Consider the following 10,419-nt stretch of genomic DNA (forward strand, 5'->3'; position numbering starts at 1 on the left):
TTTAATAAAGTTTTGTACCGTTCGTCTTTGGTCACCTATCAAGGCAAGTACATATGGATGTGCCAGAAAATTATTTATATATTTAGAAAGAGCAGTGACCGTGCTTTCTACTGATATATAGCATGATATCTGGAATTTCGTATTAAGACCCGTATTTTTACGTTAAATCCCCCCCCCCCATCATTTGATAGATTTTTATACCGTTCGTCTTTGATCACCTCTCTTGGGTAAATATGAATATGCCAGAAAAAACATTTATATATTTTATATATTCTATTAAATGATGGGGGGGGGGGGTGTTATTTAAAGTATAAATACGGGTCTTAATACGAAATTACAGATATCATGCTACATATCAGTAGAAAGAACGTTCACTGGCCTTTCTAAATATATAAATAATATTCTGGCACATTCATATTTACTTGCCTTGAGAGGTGACCAAAGACGAACGGTACAAAAATCTATTAAATGATTTTTTGGGGAGGTGGGTATTTAAAGTAAAAATACGGGTCTTAATACGAAATTCCAGATATCATGCTACAAATCAGTAGAAAGCGTGGTCACTGCTCTTTCTAAATATATAAATAATTTTCTGGCACATTCGTATTTACTTGCCTTGAGAGGTGATCAAAGACGAACGGTACAAAAATCTATTAAATGATGGGGATGGGGGGTATTTAAAGTAAAAATACGGGTCTTAATACGAAATTCCTGATATCATGTTACATAATGAAAAGCACATTCATTTCTCTTTTCAAATCTATAAATAATTTTCTGGCACATTTATATTTACTTACCTTGAGAGGTGATCAAAACGAACGGTTCAAAAATCTATTAAATGATGTGGCGGGGGGGGGGGGGGGTATTTAAAGTAAAAATACGGGTCTTAATACGAAATTCCTGATATCATGCTACATATCAGTAGAAAGCGCGTTCATTGCTCTTTTCAAATATATAAATAATTTTCTGGCACATTTATATTTACTTGCCTTGAAAAGTGAAAGAATAGGTGGGGGGGGGTATTTGAAATTAAAATGCGGGGCTTAATCTAAAATTCCGTAGATCTATACTGAAAAGTAAAGTTAATCCTCTCTTGAAATGTATTTATTATATTTTGGCGGAATGTATTAAAATTGATACAAGTTTGGTAGCCTTCACTGGCTGAATTAAATTAAAGATAGTGGTGGGGTGGGGCGAGTGTTTAATGTCAAAATACGTGTCTTAATACGAAATTCCAGTTATTGTGTCATATATCACCGGAAAGAAGGTTTCTATGGCTCTTTAAATCTACTTGTTATTTTCTGGCACATTCATGATTACATACTTTAGAAGAGATAAAAGCATTTTTATTTTGAGCAACGAAATGGGTTACTAAAAACAGACTACTTTCAATTCATTTTATTTATCGAAGGCTCGGATTAGCCCATACCGAGCACGTGATTTCACTGAAGTCATGGTCATCCAGCGAATTTGTAAGTGACGGCCATCTTGATTCGCAGTTAGTGAAGGGTGAGTATTCTTAGTGAAGGATGAGAAAGTGACGGCTGATTTGATCTCGGCTTTGGTACTGCATGGCGTGAGACAGAGAGGGTTTAATTTTGTTAGTTTCACATCATGTGACAAATACTAAACGCCACTTTAAAATTCTAAATATTGGGATAATATATACACATCAACATATATTGTCAGGAGTAGATCTAAATGGTTTGATGGGTGCAGCAAGTTTTATTCTTTATTCAAGTTGCATCGACTCCGACCCGTATCTGACATCAGATTAAATACTGAAAAACTGTTTTGCTGTCATTGCCACTGTACCTGGGGGAAAAAATGTAAAGTTAAAAAAGTTTTTAAAGTTTATAAGGGGATGAACTATTAAACTATGGCGATGTGTAATGTATTTATTGTCTTCTGTAGGAGTGGTGTCTGGGTATCTCAGTTTCTAGATCCAGTCTAAAATAAAAAGCAAACTTCGTAGGAGGCGTTTCAATAAGTTATATAAACAACAAAATTGTTCAAGAATCTGTAGGCCTACTCCAGACATTGCTGAGAGGTTTGGTTCACACAGGGTCAGAATATCAAAGAGTAACATCTAATTTGTAGGATTAAAGAATCTGGTGACAAAATGACAACATTAACGGTAGAAGGTGTAAAAGGAATAATATTAACGGCCTTGTTCCTGTTGACTTTCATCGTGGGAGTAATCCCAGTCAAATTGGTGAATGTATGGAAAAGGCGCTCGATGACGGCAGACCAGGCGTCAACGATTAACTCACAATCTAATTCAGATAATCAGGATGACAGTGGATTGAAACCGTTGTTTAAAAAAGTGATAGGTTTATTGAGTTGTTTTGCGGCTGGTGTATTTTTAGCGACATGTTTTTTGGATCTGTTACCGGGCGTACGACGAACAATGACTCACGTCCTGTATTCGTTCAATATTTTTACTGGTTTTCCCATCTCGGAATTTGTCATGGTCCTGGGATTCTTCGTGATATTAATAACGGAACAGATTGTTTTAACGTACAAAGAAAAACGTATCCATGATAATTCCGTATCCAGCGACAAAAAACCTCTTTTAACGAACGAAAATGAGAATTGGCAAGAGGAGAGTGGACGCAGTGACCATTCCATAACTGGTATCCGTGATGAACCCGATTTCGAAGCAAGTTTTCAGGGCGAGAAGCAAACAAGATTGATCAGAAGCGATTCTTACAGCCATCGGAACAATAATTTACCACATTCATCCCTGCGCTCGCTTATTCTCTTAATAGCTTTATCTATGCATTCTGTATTCGAAGGTCTGGCCGTCGGTTTACAGAAAACTACCGGCGACGTCGTTGGAATTTTCGCAGCGTTGATTCTCCATAAGAGTATCCTTGGATTCAGTTTAGGACTTAATCTTGTACAAAGCAGACTTTCGCAGAGCTTGGTTATTCGCTCAATCTTCGGTTTTTCTATATCGGCACCCCTGGGTGTTGGTGTGGGAATGGGTATTATGAATCTGTGGGACTCGACGACTTCTAGTCTGGTGCAAGGATTGTTGCAGGGTATCGCCACCGGGACCTTCGTTTACGTGACATTCTTTGAAGTGCTTCCCCATGAGTTTAACAGTCAGACTAATCGTTTGTTGAAGGTGCTGTTCTTGATTTTAGGGTACAGCACAGTCACGGGGATTCTGTTTTTAAGCGGAGATATTAAAAAACCCTTTTGTGTTGTAGAATCAGAAATGAACGGAAATCACAAGTGATATTAATTGTTTAAATATTTCATTTAAAAGGAATCTTGATGAATTGTGATGAAAGTAAAAGATACCGGTGAATGGAAGGTATGATGCCCATGTGGTCGATTTAAAGAGACAATATCAGGCACAAATTATTACACAATGTATATAGGCTTATGTTATTGGAGGGGGTTGGATGGCTGAATGGTTAGCACACGCATTGTATCATAAGGTCTGTCATTGAGTCAACTGGCAGACAACGAGTAGGGTCGTCTGTCCAACCTCGTGGGTTTGTTCCAGGTCCTCCGGTTTCCTCCCACTGCTAAAGACCCCTATGCGCAAGCGAATTATTGAATTAAAATTGAACCATATGTTAGTCCCGAAATGACTCAATTTGTGTTGAGTGGACGTTAAACCCCCATTGATATAATATATGTTGTGTGATAATTTGTACTTGACAAAGCTCGTTGACAGTCAGTTGCCTTACATGAACAAAATGTATGTTGTGGCAATGCGTCTATTAAAGAGGTAATGACTCTATTAAAGTCAGGATATTTGGTGGCATTAATCATATTAATCGAAAAATTTTATTTTAATATACAGTACTTTGTTTATCTCTCCATTAGGGGGTGGGGATGGCTGAATCGTTAGCGTGTGCGCGTTGTATTATAAAGTCTGTCATTGAATCAACTGGTGTGGTTTCGATTCCCCCGGTTGTACATGACACGGAGTAGGATTGCCTGTCCAACCTCGTGGGTTTTCTCCGGTTTCCTCCCACTGATTCTAGAAAAGTGGTTCATTTCATTTCATAACCCAACAAGTTGTGGTCTGATCCCAGAAAAATAGTTCATTAAACCCCATTTCATTTCATTTACCTACCAAGAAGTTGTGGCAGATGCCAGAGAAGTAGTATTCCCCATTAATCAGGCCAGGAAATAACCGTTTTAGATGTACCTGACCAAAATGTCAGGCACTAATCAAATAGTACCTGACATTTTCAATTTAGTGCCAGACATAAATTAATAATGTCAATAAAAAAAGACAAATCAGTGCCGGACAAAATGACAGGCACCAGAAGTTTAGTGCCTGACAAATCCTGATTCTGTGCCTGACATTGTCTGTGACAGGTGCCTTATTTCCAGGCTTGCCATTAATGTAATGTAGTGTTTCCTAAAGTGGATAATTCTGATGAAATGAAATGAAAAGGGTTTTTTTTAAACGTTCTACTTTTCTCCAGATAATTCTGATGAAATGAAATAGGGTTTAATTTAACGTCCTACATGTACTTTTCTTTACCAACTGGGTTACGAGAAGGATAATTGTGATGAATTAATATGGCAATGGTGAAACTAAATGATCAACATCTGTCTGTCCGATAAAATCTATCCCCATTCATACATTTATTGATTTCCTCCATGATAATAAACAAGAGTACGATTTTTATTTGTTATAATAAATGTGAATATTATATAGCAATTTATTCTATGCAATGTATAAATTAACAATATTTCTTTGTTAAATGTGATAAATGTCTGTATACGTGTTTTTACATACCCATGATTAAAGATACATTATGGGAGATTAGATAAAGAGCTGGCAGTTCTCGTTATAATAGTTAATAATGAGATAATGTAAATGGGATTTGCTGAAAATTTCAGTGTGGCAGTATTTTGTTATTATTAAAGATACATTATGGGAGATTACATAAAGAGCTAGCAGTTCTCGCTATAGTAGTTAAAAACTAGATAATGTAAAGGGAATTTGCTGAAAATTTCAGTCGAATTGATCTACACTGAACTGAGAATTTAGCGATTGAATTTTGGGACTAGCCTCGATCATCATTACTAAAATCGGTACGATAAAATACATAGTCTCGATTATCCATTTCTTGATTTAGTCATGAATGAGAGTTTAGCAGCTGATCGGATCCTAATCCAGTGAATATCGCAGGCTAGCAATGACATCGAGAGTTGATGATTATGTTCTGTCTGGATAAGTTAATTAATGTCTAATTAATAATTTAGATAACATTTCAGGCCTACAGAAAGACCTGCAATAGGCAGATTTAGTTCTTTCATAATGTATGTTTTATAATAAAATTAAAAAAATATGAGTGATGTGTAGCCAGACCAGATTTCTCACATGAAGTGGCTGGTTTATTTAATGTAAATATTTCTTGCCGTCACTAGTCATCCAAAATCCATCCATATTCTGGGAGGTGAGGTTGGAAAATGAAATGAAATGGGGTTTAACATCCTACGGTTCTGCTCCTAAACTGGGCTAATGAAGATGGGCATACGCCATACAGTGTGCTATGAGGGAAATTTTGCCCGGGCAGCGGCACTATCGCCTACTCTTATATCGAATTCCATCTGCCAAGGGATCTTTTACGTGCATTCCAATGTATACACAGGACCTCGGTTTTTCGTATCATCCGAAGGACTAGACAGGTTTAGATCATAAGGACTGTCATTGGGTCAGGTGGTGTGGATCCAACCCAGACCTTGTACGTGACAAGAGGAGGGTCATCTGTCCAACATCGTGGGTTTTCTCCGGGTCCTTCGGTTTCCCCCCACTGAGAAAGACCACCAAGGGCAAGCGAATTATTGAAATAAAATTGAACCATATGTTAGTCCTGAAATAACCTAATTTGTGTCGAGTGAACGCTAAACCCCATTTCTCACACTTTCCATATTAGAATTTCAAAATCCATGTATGGTATTTTTTTATTTTTAACGTGGTCCAGTACAGATATTTTTAAATCTGTTTTCCTTCTATCTGGCCAGCAATTAATGGAGGATAGTCTTGATGTTCTTAAATATTTAGATATGATCTCATATGTAATACAGGTTGACCCCAAAAAAACAGAACCCATAAAATTTATATTAAATCCTAAAAAAGATCCAGTAAATTTCATAAAATTTGCTGGACTTAAACATCAGTCTGTGTACGAACATTCCCCAAAGTTTCAGTTGTCTTGGTGGCTTTGCGTAAACTACTAAAAGTCACGTTCTTTCCAAAAAATATACTCAAACTCAAGTTATACGTGACAAGGAGTTTTCTCCGGTTCCTACAGTTTCCTCTCACTGCTAAAGACCACTACGCGCAATTGAATTATTGAAATAAAATTAAACCATATGTTAGTCCCGAAATGAACTAGTCTGTGTCGAGTGGACGATAAACCCCATTTCCTTCACTCTCTCTAACTGAAGTTTAAGTCCAGCAAATTTGTCCTTTGTAGGAATTAATAAAAATTTTATGGGTTCTGTTGGGGTTTTTTTTTAGGGGAGGGGGCACCCTGTACTTGAAAAATCTCATTTAAGAATCTTCTGGTTATGTTTAAAGCATGAATCTCGTTTTTTTTCCTGTAGGAAAAGCACAGATCTATGAAATTAACTTTAAAATGCAATAGATATGTTAAGATTTAGCTAAAATTTAAATTCAGAGCTGGTTGTTCTTGTTATAATAGTTAAAGATGCAAGATTTAGATAAAGAGCTGGTCGTTCTTGCTATAAAAGTTTAAAGATACATTATGTAAGATTTAGATAAAGAGCTGGTCGTTCTTGCTAAAATAGTTTAAAGATCCATTATGTAAGATTTTGCTGTAATAGTTTAAAAAAAGATAAATGAAAAATGAATATATTTAAAGTTTCAGTCAAACTACTGCATTCTGAGCAAAATTATGATTGTGTGAAGTTTAGACAAGAACAGCCTAGTCTCAATTATCATTGTTATGATAATTTTAACATTAACTGATTAAATGACGCAGATGTATCTAATCCATGAAATATCCAAGCCAACCGATGATCTAGAGAGATTTAATCGGATTAGTTTGTAATATTGCGATCTAAAGGACTTTCATGTGTTTATCTGCAGATGTATCTAATCTACGTAATATCCCAGCCAACCGATGATCTTGAGAGATTTAATTGGATTAGTTTGTAATATTGCGATCTAAAGGTTTTCATGTTTTTATCTGCTATATTTTTTATAAAATATATTAGTTATGAATATTATTACACAAAAATATGAATTTGTAAATTTATAATCAAATCTAGAATTGTTATGGTTGATCTGTGTTGAAATCTTTTTGATATGAAATAAAAGTTATTATTATTATTATTAATATTGTTGTTTATTTTGTTTGAGTATTCATATAATACGGGATGATGGCCCGAATGGTTAACGTGTGCATACTGTATCATACCCCCGCTTAAGCAGAAAATGCTCATCTTAGAAATACGTCTAGGCATTCACCACATAAACACCTACACAAAGTTTGAACATTCTAGTTCAATTAGAAGGATAGTCATTGTGTCCCAAAAAAGTGACAGGCAGACGAACAGATCAATTTTAATAGTCCTCTGCTTTCTTCGAATAAATCACCATAATAAAAAGGGAGATAGTTTCCTTGTTTTATTTGGGTTTTTTTAGGACATAATGCGGGATTGTTTTATAAAATAAATTATGACAACAATTAGATCTGTCATCAATCAATCAATCAATCTAACATCATTCACTCTGTCTTTATAACCCTATGTATAAATATGTCTATATTAACCATTGTGATATAATTACTAAGTCATGTCATGTGTCACTGTCACGTGTGACGTACTTAGAAATTTAATACATAACCTACATAATTTATCAGCTAGTCCTGTAAGATCTATATATAACACAGTATTAACTGACTCAACATGGGTTAGTGCTAAACGATAAGGTCAGCTCAAGTTTTCGTTATAGGTCACAAGATCTAAACAGGGCTAGTGCTAATCCCAACCCTAACCCTGGACCTAGCCCCCATGCTTACCCTAACCCTAACCTACAATCTCGCCATCAATCACATGCCCTAACCTTATTTACATCTCATAGATCTTGACAAAATTGAGCTGGCCTTAACAAATAGATTTAGCCAACTAAACATGTTGAAACCATTATTATAGATATTAATGCACAGATAAATTGTATGGAAATATTTCTTTTTTTTATCTTTTTTTAAAAAGTATTTACATGTTGAAACCATTAATAGCCTACAGATATTAATGCATAGATAATTTGTTTGGAAATATTTTTTTTTTTATCTTTTTAAAATATTTATATATTTGTGGAAAAAACACAAATGCACATCTGGTTTCTAATGTTGAAGACACGGAGGTTCTGGGTGTCCAAGACTATTGTTGAAGACAAGGAGGTTCTGGGTGTCCGAGACTAATGTTGAAGACAAGGAGGTTCTGGGTGTCCGAGACTAATGTTGAAGACAAGGAGGTTCTGGGTGTCCGAGACTCCTGCACAACATGTTATTAATCAGTTTTTAATAAAACAGCTGTAGTTTATGAACCAGGAAGCAACCAATGTCATCAGAATGTGACACTTTTATTATCACCATATGAAACAAAATGAAATGGTTTTAACGTTCTATTGTTCTGCTGCGAACTGGGCTAATTGAAGACGGGCATACGCCACACAGTGTGCTAGGAGGGAAATTTTGCCCAGACAGCGGCACTACGGCCTACTCTTATATCGAATTCCAACTGTCAAGGGATCTTTTAAGTGCACGCCAATGTGTACACGGGACCGCGGTTGTTCGTCCCATCCGAACGACTGGACAGCTGTCCTTATCAGGCCCTCCGTCCTGCATCACTGACAAGGGGAACCATGGCGGAAAGTCTGGATGAACTTTCTCGCAGGCCCGTAACTAGGGGGGCACAGGGTTTGCCCCCCCCTCAACCCCCCTGCAAAAAGGTTTTCCCCCCCCTCCCCCTGTGAAAAAATTGTTGACCATTAAAAAAATAGATATGCATTGTCAATTTTACAGCACTCCTGGGAACACTTCCCTCCCCCCCCCCACCATTGCTTTGAGCTAGTTACAGCCCAGCTTTTAGATCGGTTACCAGGCAACAAAACATACACCCACAGCAGCTAAGTCGTCGGGGCAGTCAACAAGGGTTGTCACATATTTTTACTTTTGTCAGTAATGAGAACATTTACAACACATGAAAATCTGATTAAGAGTAATAACCCATTATCAGAAAACATTAGAATTTGTTTTGATTGTATGTCTCATGACCTGAAAGTAGCTAAGTCTCTAACTCAATATCATCCAAAGTCTTCGACATTGAAAACACAAATTATTTGTCAAATTAAATCAACCTTGATATTGTGATCTTACCGAGAAAGGTGTGCTTCTGATATCCAATATATAAGACAAAATAAACATTTTACCATTGGTACACGAATCATGTACCATAATGCGTTTCTGCGCCATTTATAACAAGGGACTCCAAGAACGAGGCTAGACATATTCAACAAGTCACGTCAAACAGTGATGCCATATTCTTATCAGGAGAGCATGCGCAATAAATAGTATCGGTGTAGACTGGAATAACCAGACGCTAGAGATTGCCATTCGATTGAGACTTCTGGTGTATTTTGCCGAACATAACTAATTTGAAATTAGATTAAAAACAGAAACGACTGAATGTAAATCAGTTTATACACATTCATATTACATTATTATATGCGTTGTGACCCATTTATGTCAATTTCTAGATCCCAAATATTAGCGATTTAGCTCCTTTAAACAAGATTTTTCAAAGTGATCAAAGTGATGAAAAACGTCATCCCGAGAAGAAAATAACCCAAGTGTTTACCGGTAGTCCCCAACTTTATCTCAAAGGTTGGGTGGACATTAATTCTGTCAGAAAGAGAGAGAGATAAGTGGGTTTAACATCCACTCCACACAACCTAGGCCATCTTGGGACTAACATGTGGTTTGAGTTGACAGAAAAAGACAGGCAGTACCTGGAGCAAACCAACACGGTTGGACAGTTCTTGTCTCAAACTGGGTTGGAATAGAAACTACTCCATTCATGGACAGACAATATAATCTAAGATAGGTTGCCAGGCAACGAAACATACGCCCACAGCATCTAAATCGTCCGGGCAGTCAACAAGAGTTGTCGAATATTTTTACTTTTTTCGGTAATGAAACATTTATAATACAGTAAAATCTGATTAAGAGTAACAACTCATTAAGTAATTATCAGAAAACCATTAGAATTTGTTTGGTTTTTATAAAGTTTTGCCCTAATACCTTAAACGCTGTGTATGAATCTGAAGTCAATCGGATGATAACTTTAGCTTCTAGAGTGTCACAAGATTTTTCAAAGTGAACAAGGGCCATAACTTTGGCAGTAATT

The 10,419-nt window shown here is 36.4% G+C and overlaps 1 protein-coding gene across 1 annotated transcript; it reads left to right on the forward strand.

Moving 5' to 3' along the window:
* Positions 1-1,415: 1,415 nt before the first annotated feature.
* On the forward strand, positions 1,416-7,342 carry LOC126817653 (zinc transporter ZIP1). Its single transcript, XM_050544760.1, has 2 exons — positions 1,416-1,509; positions 1,915-7,342. The coding sequence occupies exon 2, from the start codon at positions 2,123-2,125 to the stop codon at positions 3,245-3,247; it is 1,125 nt and encodes a 374-aa protein (XP_050400717.1). The 5' UTR covers positions 1,416-1,509; positions 1,915-2,122; the 3' UTR covers positions 3,248-7,342.
* Positions 7,343-10,419: the final 3,077 nt, after the last annotated feature.

Source organism: Patella vulgata, chromosome 4 (assembly GCF_932274485.2).
Source record: "Patella vulgata chromosome 4, xgPatVulg1.2, whole genome shotgun sequence".
Classification (NCBI taxonomy): domain Eukaryota; kingdom Metazoa; phylum Mollusca; class Gastropoda; family Patellidae; genus Patella; species Patella vulgata.

Excerpts from the sequence above, each read along its gene's own strand:
- LOC126817653 (XM_050544760.1), top strand. The coding sequence starts at position 2,123 with ATGACAACATTAACGGTAGAAGGTGTAAAAGGAATAATATTAACGGCC.